At 40.9% G+C, this 13,869-nt stretch overlaps 1 protein-coding gene across 1 annotated transcript in view; it reads left to right on the top strand.

The window, feature by feature from the left end:
• FBXW8 (F-box and WD repeat domain containing 8) overlaps positions 1-13,869 on the top strand; it is an 87,037-nt gene that overhangs the window by 47,586 nt on the left and 25,582 nt on the right. Inside the window, 4 exon segments of the mRNA XM_025192710.1 lie at positions 1-6; positions 9-71; positions 9,280-9,476; positions 11,235-11,444. The exon segment at positions 1-6 is cut by the window's left edge and continues 56 nt beyond it. Coding sequence (XP_025048495.1) covers positions 1-6; positions 9-71; positions 9,280-9,476; positions 11,235-11,444 — 476 coding nt within the window.

Below are 13,869 nucleotides of genomic sequence, written 5' to 3'. Positions count from 1 at the left end.
CCCTGGCCCACAGCCACATGTCTCCTTTGTGAGGATAAACAGCTCTCTGGCTGTAGCAGCTTATGAGGATGGTAAGTAACCATAACTCTCCTCCCTATTTAAAAAAAAAGGCTTTACAAAAATGAAGCAGCTGTGCTCAGCTTTTTGTGTGTCTATAATCCTGTATATACACACACACACTTGCTTTTATGTGAAAAAGTTGGCCAATAACCCTAAATGCATTAGGAGGCATTGGAACATAGCACCCATTAAAACTGATGTTTAATTCCTGTTGGAACTGCTGCACAAGGTTTGAGTGCCAGCCTGTGGACCAGCCAAGTCATCTTAAGCAAATAACTTGTTTGCTATAAAAATATTAAATATTCTTCCTTCAGCCTGGTTTTTCTTAGGTTGCCCTGAGGCAAGCTTATGATAAGCTTGCAAAGCATGGTTAACAAAAACCTAGATTCTTCCTTCTGGTTCCTTGCATATAGTATACATAGGGTATATACATAGAACTTTTTCTTTAATGTTGCTTTAATTTGTAGTGCTTTGGGGTTACAGTACATTATTGACAAAGAAAGCCTTTTTGTAAGCAACACCTATTGTTTTTGTCATGTATCCTTACTGGTAGAAGTACCATATTTTCTTACATCCTACATGTCTCCAAATATAATGCAAAGCTTATTTCTGAAAGGCACAATGACAAAGAAAAGATTTTTCCAGAGTTATGGTCACATAGAGTGGGGCCAGGCCCTAATCTTCAACTGACTCACCCTTTCTCTCCTGCTTAACTAGAGCTGAAACCCTAGCTGTTGCTGAAGGCTTGTCTCTAAGGGTGGATCTCTGATTTTGAAAAGAGCTAAGACAGGGATTCACAAACCTTTTTCTTCCTGAGGCCCCCTGCAGCATGCTATAAACACTCCACGGCCCACCTGTGCCACAACTGCCCAGCTCCCCAGTCTTGCCCCGTAACCCCAGGTGCAGTGGGTAGGGCTCGGCAGCAGAGAGCCCTGGGGCCCCACTCACCTGAGCAGTAGCAATGTGGAGCCTCTTCCGCCTGCATTGCCACCCTCAAGATGGAGCCTGTGGGGCCGGGCAGAGCAGGCCTGCCCCCACCCCTTCCTTGGGACTCACCTCAACCCTGGGGGGCTGAGGCAGCTCCTCCCCATGCCAGGTCGAGCCAGGCAGACCCCCTGAAACCTGCTTATGGCCCCCCAGGAGGCCTTAGACCCCTGGTTGATAACCATCAAGCTAAAGAGTCTCCAAGACTCTGAAATTGGAGGAGACGGATCAAAAGCAGCGAACAGCCAGCAAAAGCGCCATAAGGAAGCCTAGCTTGATTAGTGGAACTTCAAGACTGTTAAAAAGGGGAGACAGTTGTTAACACCTCTGGGGTAAAGAACAGTGAGCCCTTAAGTCAATTGACTCCCTCAGCTACCTGAATAATAATGCAACAGCTGTTGCATTGTGGAGCAGAAATCAAAGCAGGATGCTTCTATCCTAGTCAGAAAACCAACTTCCTGGCTTAATATATGCGCCCCAATTTTGGGGGACTTATTAGGGGGAAGGGAGAAAAAGTGCATGTTGCATGTGAGAAAATATGGTAAAAATTGCTTAGCATGCCAGTGAAAAGGTATAACATTTAGGCTATACTAGAGATAATACAGAATCAAGAGGCAAAGAGTGACTAGAACAAGGAGATAGGGTGACAGTTATTAAAAAGGAGAGGCTTGGATAGAGTAAATTTATGTAGTTAGGATTCTATTGTATCTCAAGCAGAACTAAATCCTGTTCGTATCCTCCAATACATCATTTTTGTGTTTTGATAGCGAGAAGTCCTTTTCTTTTCATCTGTTCAAAATAAAACTTGTTAATATTCCAGAACTACTGTATTGATAGTAGTATTGTAATGTAATATTATCAGCTGGCAGAAAAGAAAATACACTATAGCAGTCAAACATATCAAAGATTCAAATCCATAAATATAAAAATAACATGATCAAAAACAACCAATCTCTACAACAGTAACAACATAGTCTGATTATAGAGGGTTGTTTTTCAATGTAAACTGTGCTACAGTTGTTTGCTGTCACTGGAGATTGTTAATACAAAGTTTCCTCATTACATCCATTCTTTTATTAATCTATATAAATTGACCCTGGTTATCAGAGTCGTAGATTATTTCAATACACAATGCTAGTTTTTGCTTTGGCTTTCTAAATTTAGCAGACAACAAAGAGCAGAGCTCTCTGCTTTTGTATAAATTTGTCTTTTAGTCTTTCTCTGACAACAGCTTTAATAAACTGTTTTTCAGGGTCCTTGTTTTGAACTGTATGTTGTAATCTAAGTGTAACTAACTGATTTTAATAAACTGATCTGTTTTAACTTTGCTGGGTACATTATTTAAAAGGCTTTGTGACATGACAGTGATTATTCTCATTTAAGAGCTTTGGTCAGAACAGATCTAATTTCCCTACAAATAGGGATTTTTTTATTGCTTTGCAAATGTTTTCCAACATTGTAGTTGCAAAGTACATATTTATAGTTTGGTGGAGAAAATAGTTTTAATCTAAGTGCCAAAAACTTTACAACTTTGCATGCTCTTTATCTGCTGTACTTTTACAGCTCCCTTTATCCTTTGTTTTGTAAGTTTGACTAATACAGAGAAACCATCTGCTCATGTTGGAGGTGGTGCTGTCAGGCAAAGAGTCTAGACTTCTCTGCTGAATCCCTGGCTAGCAGACTCATTGAGATAACATCAGTTTCTCCCAGTTCAACAGAGCTCAAGCAGCGATGTTCTTGGCATCTGATCACACAGAAGAACAAACAGGCAGAATTTCCTCATTCAGTGCCTGCCTATAGTACTGTTTTAGCAGTTCAGTAGTAGCAAACACTTCTTAAGACATAAGAAATATAGCAAACAAAAGGTTATCTTGTAGGATGGCTGTTCAAATTTGTGCCTATACACTCTGGTGAACTCTGGCTAAATGATGGCACTGAGAAACAATTGAATTGTGAATCTAGGTGAATGGTCCCACGGGTGACAGCCCCAGACAGGCAGATGTAGGGAGAGGGAGATGAAAAAATTGTATTGGGATAAAGTATAAGTTCCCTCCTCCCCTCTGGGTGCCCAGTAGGAACACTGCATGTACACCTGGGGCAGCAAGATTTGGCAACTTGATCCACAGTTGTGATTTTTGAATTCCAACCCACTGGCCTCATATTTCTTCTGCCTTGTTTCCTATTGTCAGCATTGGCAGGTCTCCAGTTTGATTTTACCACTAATTGTGTTGCACGTTACCGTACTGAAATGAATCAAATCAAAATGCTTTTCCTGGAGCATTAGATAAAGCAGGCAAGGGTTCTGGGTAATGAGCAGATGCTGCTAATGCAGGGACAGTAGAGGCCTTGCCAGGACTCCATCTGCTCCATGCTTGCCTGCCTTTGGCTGTGAGCCACAGCTTTTGGGGAACAGCAGTCTACTTTAACCACCCCCCTCCAGATTCTCATTGCTTGACTTGAAAACTCTGTGGTTTACAATGAGAACATACTTTTTTGAAGACTTGAGCTCCCATGTGTGTCTGTGCTTGTTGGAGGGAAATGATATTGTCCCCATTTATGTTAATATTTTGAAACCTCAACAGGAGTAGCTACTTGCCCTAGGTTGACAACTTGATGTGGAACAAATGAAAGTGACTTCTGCACCAAGGAGAATGCCTTGCCTGTACGCATGCTCCATTTTCAGTAACTACACCAGAAGTCCTCTTGTTAGACTGAAAGCCTAGTCTACTATTTCAGCAGACAAGATGGTGAATGAGAGGCTCTGGGAACTGTTTGTGGGTGATGTCCACTGATGTTGAAACTGCTGTACTGTGTTTACAGTATCAGGAATGGAGGCTTCTGCTGAAGATAAATATCTGTAGTACACTTCCCAATGCCAAAATATGCCACAACATTGCTTTTGCAGCAGAGTTTGGCTTACATGTACTTAAATGGTACCTGTGAAAGGCTATGTCTACATTGCAGGCTGCATTATAATATGGATTGACCTGATCTAGTTGTAAACAAACTAGTTTGGGTAAATCTGAACTAGGGCTGTCCAACTTCTGTGTGACAGGGGGCAACAGGTCCCCCAGCCACACACTGCATGTGCCAACACACAACCCAGGCAACACACAACCCAGTGCCATGAGCCCGTCTGTACCATACAGACCCACTACTGCCATACCGTATGGGCTGCTGATGTGCTGTGTGAGACCCCAAGCCACAATCTTCCTCCAGCTTCTTCCATGTGGATATATGCTGCACAGTCCTTCTGACCTTTATGGATGCTTTGCAACATGCCACGCAGTTCTCCTGCATGCTGCACAGACACTCTGCAGCGTGCCATGTGTTCCCTTCTTCTCCCAATGCTGTAGAAACATGGCACATAGCTCCTGACCCTGTGCCACATGGATGTGCTGCAACATGCCACCTCCCTCCCCCCCCAGCACAGTGAGCAACTTCCACTGCACTGTAATGGCATGGATGCTGCAAAGGTCCCTGTGGGCCAAGCTGCTCCACCCTGCCCCCAGGGGCAGGAGCAGGCAGTGGAAGCTTTAGGGAATAGGGGGAGCCTGGGACTCTGGGGCCAGAGCAAAGGGTTAGCAGTACCTGGACCTGGAGGCCAGGGTCCACATGCTAATCCCTCGGGCACATGCAGTCCATTGGCTACCAGTTGGACAGCCCTGATATATACTAATTCTGCCTTTCATGTAAATGTTCCTTTTGATGCACAGCACCTCTGTGTTTATGGAGAGTAGATTGTCTTACAATACTTGAAAACAACTACAACAATGCACATTTGGCAAAATTTGGAGTTACCCAATATTACAGGTTTTAGTTCCTCAATGTATGAAAACATCACTTATATTTAGCATTGATATAGAAAGGAAAGGGTAAATGTCATCACTATTTTATAGATTCCTCAGTAAAAAGCCAAGGAAAGGTGAAGTAATTCACTTAAATATGGTCTTCGGAACAGAATTCAGCTTTTATTCCTCTAGTACTTTGTCCTGTTCTTGGAGCCATGCTGTTTTCTACAGGCTTGGTGCCTTTTATAAACATATGTAGTAATACTTTTTTGAGAGAGCAAGGACAACAATCATGATAAAGTTGACTTGGTGGCTGCTGTGGGAAGACACAATACTTATCTCAATGTGATTTTTAAGGGCCAGTATTTTGTGACTTAGTAAGGCAAGTAGTATTTGCTATGCCCTTTGAAAAAACTGAGATTTCAGTGGGGATGCTATGGGAATTGTAACTTTTTAATTACATTTAACATATGCTTCTAGTCCTAGTAGGTTTCATAATATCAAACTTTGTTAGGTGCCACTGGCCTTTCAGACTCAAAGTGCTTTTTGGCAAATGTCCAGAATTCAAGATAATAAGTTTTGGACTTCAAGCCAAAGCTATTTCCAATTCATGTGTTTCATTAATAGTTTATTTCCCTATAATTTCAGGCAATATCTGCCTTGTAGATCATACAACTGGTATTTCAAATTTCACCATGAATGTATATGATGGTGTTTTTTCCAGCTTCCTCTATGGAAAACAAAATATTTAACAATGAAAAAGTTTTATGTTAAAATTGTTTTGGATCAAAGTAGGAGAGGCAGGAGTGAAACTCCCAAATAGAATTAATAGGAATAAAGAGGACAGCTACACATGTATATTCATTCTTTGGTTTTATGCTGATGTGAACCTCCTATATCATGACATTAGATTTTTTTTTTTTATGAATAAGTGCTAAGGTTCACATGGTGGTAGATATCATATTTTTTACCAGAGAGAAGTTTATGTGAAGCTGATTATAAAACCAGTTCTCTGTGAGATGTATCTTCAATGCTGACTTTGTAAAGAATGGAACGTACGAGGCTTCTATTGATAATGGGGAACACCTCTGACTCACTCCCCCTTGACAGAAAGAAGTCCTGCATAATTGTCCAATTCTAAGTAAGCACCTTCTGCTTCCAGTCAGGGTTAGAGATGCAAAGTAGAAACAAAGTAAAAGTCTTTCCCTGTCCCAAATAGTTTACCATCTGAGACCAGTTGTAACAAGGGGATGTTAATACTAAATGTTCATCAGGCATGCTAGAGCAGTGATTGTAATGTCACACAGCAAAAAATACACCATCTTGTTCTTAACTGACTTCCCTGTTTAGACACTCCAGCTGAACACACACACGTTTTCTCAAGTCAGCCTGGAGAATAAGCATGCATTTGTTTCTAAATCAATCTGCTCTGTTGGAGCAGAGTCAGAGTTATAGTAATGTAACTCTGGCATGTTGTAGAAGTACCATTTGTATTCTGAATTTCATGGGTTTCTGACATTTTATGGACTTTTCCTTTTTAAAATTATAATCTTGAAAAGGCACTCGTGCTATTATGTGTATGGAATCTGAACTTCACCGTAGCAAACTGTTTTAGTGTGAAAGTGAAGCATTAACTACTGCTGGAAGTATGAGTGCAGATTATGCAAATCATTTATTTCATCCATTCTAGTAAATCTCACGTTTTAGTAGCTTTTAGTAAATATTTCTTAACTATAAATGTGACTTTTCCTTTTTCTTATCCCATCTCATGCCACAGGAATTGTTACATTAGTTTTAAATAACAATACTTTAAAACCCAGCTTTAATGCAAAATTGCAGAACAAGCAGTCATGCAGACTGGATTGTGTTAAGTGTGGTCTCAGGATTCTTATCCCTTTACCTGGAGTAGCTGTTATAACCTCTATGTCCCTCAGTGGGTTAACTACTTTGTTTTTCCCTTTTGTCTCTTCAGCCACCTTCACTTTTCTCAGTAGTGTCCCCTCCCACTCCTTTCTATTTAGGTACCCCTGCTCTTTGCAAGTCCACTCATAGCATCTGATGAAGCAGGCTATTACCTACTTATTTTATGACTGAGTGATTTAGTCTTTCAGATGCCACTATGCCCTGCCTTCAACATGAATAGAGTGAAGGCTGACGACACTCTAGTGCGGCTGTGTGAAAGAACCTGTACTGCTATTTCTTGCTTCATAGTAATGTCCCTTAAGAACTCTTAACCTACTAAATGTAACTCTTACCTACTAAATGTTCCCAATGTAATGTTTCCTGGCTGTTCACTGATATGTGCAAGCCATGTATAAAACTCCGTGCCATTCTACACAATTACATGCACATATTTTAAAGTGATATTTAATTGATCTGTATTAATTCAGATCAAAGAAAACACTAGTCAGCTATTGCTCCCTACATATCTCAACATTCCCCCTCCTTATTGCTCCTACTTTTTGGCTTATTTCATAATGCCTTGTGTGAAAGAAGAAGCAATTTACAATGTAGCAGGTCTCTGATTTACTATTTCAGTTTTGTTGTTTGGAGAGTGTCAAAAGAAGAAGAGGACGAAGACCAACTTCCCAGAGGAGCTTAGAAAATAAGTAGATTAAATCCAATAAAAAGTCTGTTTTTCATAGACAGAAACTTACAGTTCTGCCTTAAAAACCTCTGTTAAGGTCAATATTGGTATACATAGTAGTTGATTTAAATTAAGTCCACAACTTAATCAGACTTCATCCTTGTTGTGCTAGTTTGGAGATGTGGACTTGCTGTTTACTACAAAGCACGCAAATCAAAAAGCCTCTTTATTTATGTTGTTATTCTTGACAAACTATAGTATCCAAAGCAAACAGTATAGTACGAAACAGTATAGTATCCAAAACAAACTATAGTATCCAAAGCTAACCCTATCCATTTAAAATTGTTAACTTGCTTTCAGCACGTGGGCACATGCGTTTGCATGTGGCATGTCGTATCATTCTTTTCAAAAACCAGTTCAGCAGTTATTTACCTTTCAAACAATTAACATAATTACCATTATGCTAAGAAGTAATTTTGGAAAGTTCTGCTCTGAGCCCTTATGACTCCACCGGGACAGTTTTAGTCGGGACTTATCTTTTTGATGGAAGCCTAATTGCAGTTTTGGCTTTGTGTACACAAACAGAAGCGGCTAATTGTTTAGGCAAATAGCAGATTAATTTAAATATGCATCCCTAATAAAACAAAAGTGGTCCCCATTATGGTCCTCATTCCCTTGATGAAGAATATAAATATTCGATAGGAGTGCCATTAGACTGAGATCTTAAGGATTGTCTGCATTATTTCACAGTGGTAGCACTTTTCAGATACCAAATAATCTTTACAAAAGCAAACATAAATCAATTTAAACTCATTTAGATACCATTTCCACTATGTGCAGTTTCATTACCACACTCCTGCTTTGCCTCCTTTGGGACATGGAAGGAGCGCTTGCAAACTGGCATGGGTGCCCATCCACAGCTGCTTGTCAGAGCTTTTATGTCTCCTTTTGAAGTAGTAGCCATCATTAATCATTTCATCATTAATGGCCATGCTTAAGTAGAAGGAAGGCATCTTCAGCTCTGATCCTGTCTGTCATGGTGAGGAATTGATGCTCTGTTTAAATTCAGTGTAGGAGTAGCTCAGGAGAGAAATTTAGTTCACTTTTTTTGTCTAACCCACCTGTTATATAACATGCTTGTAACTCCGGATTAATCTTCTGTGTTGAAATTCAGCCATTTGCTTTTATATGTCCCCACTTTTTAGTAGAATTCTGAAGATTTATGGAGCTAGCCAGTGCAATTGTCAGTCAGTTCTGTGTCAGTCTGTACTGGTTTTGCTTTAAAAAATGATCATCTCTGCATTTCCTTTGTTCTCTAAAATACTAAGATTTGGCTTTTGGTTGCAAAGTATATGTAACTTCCATGGTAGCATAAGGTGGATTCACTTTATAACGACTACTCTGCTGTTCTTGTGCACGGTCCAAAAGTATGCAAATACCTTTTTTCAAACTTGCAAATGCAATAATTTCAAGAGGAGACCAGACAGTCACCTTGTTGGGATCATCTGACCCTCCGTTGTCTTTCCTGCTTGGTGCAGGGGGCTGGACCTGATGATCTTCCAAGGTCCCTTCTGGCCTTACAATCTATGAAACTAGTGTCACGTAGTGCTTTAATCTGGGCACTGTCTCATTTTTCTCTATCTCTAGCTGAGGGCAAGTGTACAGTAGATAAAGGTCTTAAATAGCTAAGGGTTCCTCCTCCCACCTTAACCCAATGGTTCTAGTGAATGGTTTGCCCATCCCTGGAGCATTGAGGAACAGAGTCAAACTGCCTCAGTATGGATACTAGTGGTACCTACTTTTAAGCGTGTGTTTAATAGGGTAGCATGCAATCATTTGTTCTGCCTTTGTATGCAGGGACTATTAATGTTTGGAGCCTGATGATAGGGCGTGAGCCTATCCATCGTTACCAGCACAATCAAAAGTTACAGGCTTTGGCCCTTGGCTTGGAAGGAGCAGCCGTAGCTTCTGCATCTGGTTTCCAGGTCAAGGTGGAAAGCTCTGATGACAGGGGATACTGGCAAACCACTGCAGAGTTTGAAATCCAGAAATTGGTAAGTCCCCAGATGGTCAGCTTTGCTCCAAGAGATCTGAGTTTCCTAATTATTTTAGATAATGGCCAAGAGATATCTTACAAAGACCTTACAGAAATGTTGCACAAGTTCGCTAACAACAATATCAGCTTGCAGTTGAAGGGTTATAGCTATTTAGTGATTAATTATTTCTGGATTGAAGAGCTAAAACAAAATCCTGGCCTAAACCACAAGTGAAAATGAAGCTGAGTCCATATGGTGCAGTTTTGTTGTTCGTAATTATTTTTTGTCAACACTAAACTATACTGGCTCATATTGTAAACCAAAGTTTTCTCACGTAGAATTGGACCTATAACTTGAAGTCTCGTTTCAGCTGAATGTTAGCTGATTAATTGTGTGGCAGGATGTCACAAGCTAGCTAATGCTGTCACTTGTGAAGGTGTAGCTAGGTGCACAGCTTCTTTAGATTGCACCTTCTGTCATTGGAGTTCTGAGGCTATTTGATTTAAAAAAATCCTCCTAAGTTATGGGCCAAGTCTTTTAAGTGATGGGAGTGAGCAAATGAGTGTAGTGACTTGTAAATTTTGTGGGATTTTTTTGACCCAGTGCAAGAAATTAACTGTAGCTTATGGGTGGAAAATACTGATTAAATGAGTCCTGATACTGCTTAGTCTGCATTGGAATACTTAAAAATGGAATGAAAAAATCCAACAATTGTGACAGGTTTCTTGGTAAAAATATTAAAACAAGAAAGATATAATTCCACTGGAACTAGATCTCTCTTCAGTATTCTTCCTCATTGTTCTGTATAAAATACCAATATGGGATATTTCAAAGAAACATTTAAGACACTAATTAAGAACCAAGATATACAATTTTCTACCTCAGAAGTTCTCAGCCCATTTTATACTGGAATTCTTCAGCAATCCCTTTCCCATTTAGCAGAATGGAAAGAGCAGAGTGGTGGTGAGTTCTTGTCATCTGTTCATGACCCTCCAGTTTGAGAGTCCTGACTTATTTCACCAGCACATCAGTCTATCAAAGCAGCATTTCTGTACCTACCTTCGAACAGAAGACTGAAAGTCAGGACTCCTTGGGCACATCTATACAAGACATTGACTTGCACAATAGCTGAAAAATACTGCACAGTAGCACATCATAGCACAGACAGTGCTAATACATTACTATGCAGTATTATTAGGCTACTGTGCAGCAGCGTCAAAGATGTTCACTGTTGCTACATTGCAGTAACTCCACTTACTGTGCATTTATTTAGTACTTGCTAATACAAGTACTAAATAAATGCACAGTAATGACTGCGCAGTTGCATCTCGTGTAGACATGTCCCTTAAGTCCTATATTCTAGCTCTTCCATTGACTTAGTAATCACATGCCAGTCACTTAATGTAACCTTTCTGTCCCTCATTTTTCTCATGGGTCAATTAGTGCGTTTACCTATTTCCTTGGCATATTATGAGGTGGAGTTTTTTTGCAAATATATCTACAATGGAATGAATGGAACATGCTATATGTGGTATTATTTTTATAGGAATTAAATCTCCAAAATCACATAGGCAGAAAAATCAAACATCAGTTTTATTTGAAACTTGATATCAAAGTGAGATGGTTTAATACAGTTGCCACCTATAGTACTGTGTGTTAACACTTGGGTTAAAGAGCCTTACTTAGCCTGTGGCCATGCTGCATCCTGGTGATGATAGGTAAAGAAATTCTCAGCCTACATGCATCTGAAAAATAAAAATGTCTGTGCTGTTATAGGTCAACTTCCTCCAGCTGGTTCCAGGTGTTATTGGGAGTCCAGTGACTGTAGCAGCTGCTGAAGATGTTGTCTATCTCCTGAAAGCAGAACAGCCAGGAAAAATTCTTCATTCGGTGTATGGTCAGCCTGTCACGTGTCTCGATGTGTCTGCCAATGAGGCAGCCTTTGGAGTCAAAGGCTTTGGCTGGTTGTTAAATGAGACCAACAAGGTAATTAAAAATAGGGTTTTTTTCCTTTGCAGCTATCTAGGTGCTTCCCATTGTTGCTGGGTTTTTTCTTTTATATGGATTGAGTGGGAGTACAGCCTCTTAATATAATTCTTTGGTGCTTAGATTAACTTTTCTTTTCTTTGGGCATAAAATGGAGAACTGTTGATGCTTCAGTAGCTTGGTCAAAGGCTCATACAAGCTTTGGTAAGTAACTTGTATTTGCTTCTCAGTTAATTGGAATAGATACAGCTGTGCCTTCTACAGCAGCAGTCCTCTAGGGGGAACTCTTTTCTTTTTAAAATAAATCTATCTGAAGTAATCTAAGCAACAAGTCAAACCTTGTTTGTGAAGTCCTCGAAGAATGCTCTTATTTTTTGGTTCTGTATTTGAACTACATTATTTCCGAGCCTGATTATTGCTCTAGAGGTTTGTCATAAGCCTGAAGCCTTTTATAAGACTTTCTGCTTCCTTCATCAGCATATTCTGGCATTAGCAGATTTGATGGAATGCAGATTCTGTATTGCATTTTTGTTTAAAAGGAAGGTAGCTCAGGCAGGCTCTAACCACTGAGATGTAGTCAAGCACCTACCAAGTGTTCAGTGCTCCAGTGAATCCAAGGTTTTACAGAGATTTTTAATTTGTCACTGAGGTTGACATGTCATCTGCCATGGCATAGTGTGTTGTTTTCTTGTCTTGGTGACTAGATTGAGACATTGGGAATATGCTTCATAGAAATTATGTAGCGTTATGGACTTTGTATTTCAGATATTTTGTTGTAGAATTTAAGCTTTTGTTGGAGGAAAAAATCAAGTCCTTCTGTGGTAATTCCACCCTCCTCCCCCATGTTAATCAGTATAGAGACGTTTTCTAGTGTCTGTACACCGATTGAAGCAACTGTGACTAGTGTTAATTTGCTCCATTTATCCCATTGGATAGTTGTCCCTAAAAATGAATAATGGTAGATGAAATATTGGCTAGTGTGAATGTTTCTATTACTCCTTATCTTTTTTGGAACCATCTAATTGGTGTGTGTTAGTTATGGTCGCATGTTGCAGAAGTTAGAGATGAGAGAGAGAGAATTTCCTTTTGATAGAATCATAGAGAAGTAAGGTTGGAAGGAACCTCCATAGATCATCTAGTCCAATCCTCTGCCTGAGGTAGGATCATCCAAACCATCCTATATAAATCCATAAACGAACCTCTTAGTAAGACTGCTGTCAACCCTGGCACAATGCAAGAAATAACACCCTAGGACCATGGCAGCTAACATCCTGCTTCTGTAAAAGGTTGTTAATATATGCTCAATGGATGCCAGGTAGAGGGCCATACCCCCCACTACAGAAGATGGCAAAAAATCCCACAGTCCATTGCAGTGCAGGGATTATTCTTTACCATAATAGCTGCCAGTGTTTTCCCTAGTACTGTTTAAAATGTTTCAAGCAACAGAGACTTCCATCACCTTCTTTGGAGACTGTTTTATAGTCTAATGGATCTACTCTCAAAAAACTCGTCTGGTGTGGCCCTTTGCATCCCTCTTCCCCCTCCCCTGTTCGCTCTTTAACTTTCCTTCTTCTTCGTTTCATCCCATTGCTTCTGTTTACAGTGGCAGTGCTCAAAGGTGGTTTTGTTAAGTCCCCAGAGTTCAGTCCCTACTCCAGTCTCATACCAGTGGCTGTTTCCCATTGGGTGCATTTACATGTGCCATTAATGTGCAGCAATAAACTCCAGAGCTTATTGCTGGAGTTTATTGCTACCTGGAGGCTTCCAGGTGAACCGTTTACACATGCATCCAGACTGCAGCACATTGAGGCGGGTTACAGCAGCCCCAGCTGGCAGGGGACCTGGGAGGTCAGCGCACATGGAGACCTGAGACGTTTACTGTGGAGCTAATTAGTTAGTGCCCCAGTCAGGGCCGTCCCTGGAGGGTGCAAATTGGGGTGACTGTCCCAGGCCTCATGCTTTGGGGGGCCCTGCAGAGCCGGGGCAGAGTGGCATGGTGACTCTGCGCTGCTGCCAACTTCATGTGTGGCCTGTCAGGATGCTGCCCCCTCCCCCCTGCCGCTCAGTCTGCCGCCACTTGCCACCTCCCCTGCCACCAAATCCGCCCCTGGCTTTCTCGCATCCGGGAGGAAAAAGAGGGAAAAGGGGCCAGGAGGCTTCCTTGGCTGACCAGAGAAATCCAGGGCAGCCTAAGGGCCAAAAGGGGAGCACATAAAAAGTGGAAACAGGGAGAGATCACCAAAGACGAATATACCTCCTCTGCTCACGCTTGTAGGGAAGCAGTTAGACTGGCCAAAGCTACCATGGAGCTGAGGATGGCATCCCAAGTAAAGGACAACAAGAAATTGTTTTTTAGATATATAGGGAGTACAAGGAAGGCCCAGGGTGGAATAGGACCCCTGCTAAATGGGCAGAAACAATTGGT

The sequence above is a fragment of the Alligator sinensis genome, unplaced genomic scaffold (genome assembly GCF_000455745.1).
Source record: "Alligator sinensis unplaced genomic scaffold, ASM45574v1 scaffold216_1, whole genome shotgun sequence".
NCBI lineage: Eukaryota > Metazoa > Chordata > Crocodylia > Alligatoridae > Alligator > Alligator sinensis.
This window is presented reverse-complemented; position numbering and strand designations above follow the sequence as displayed.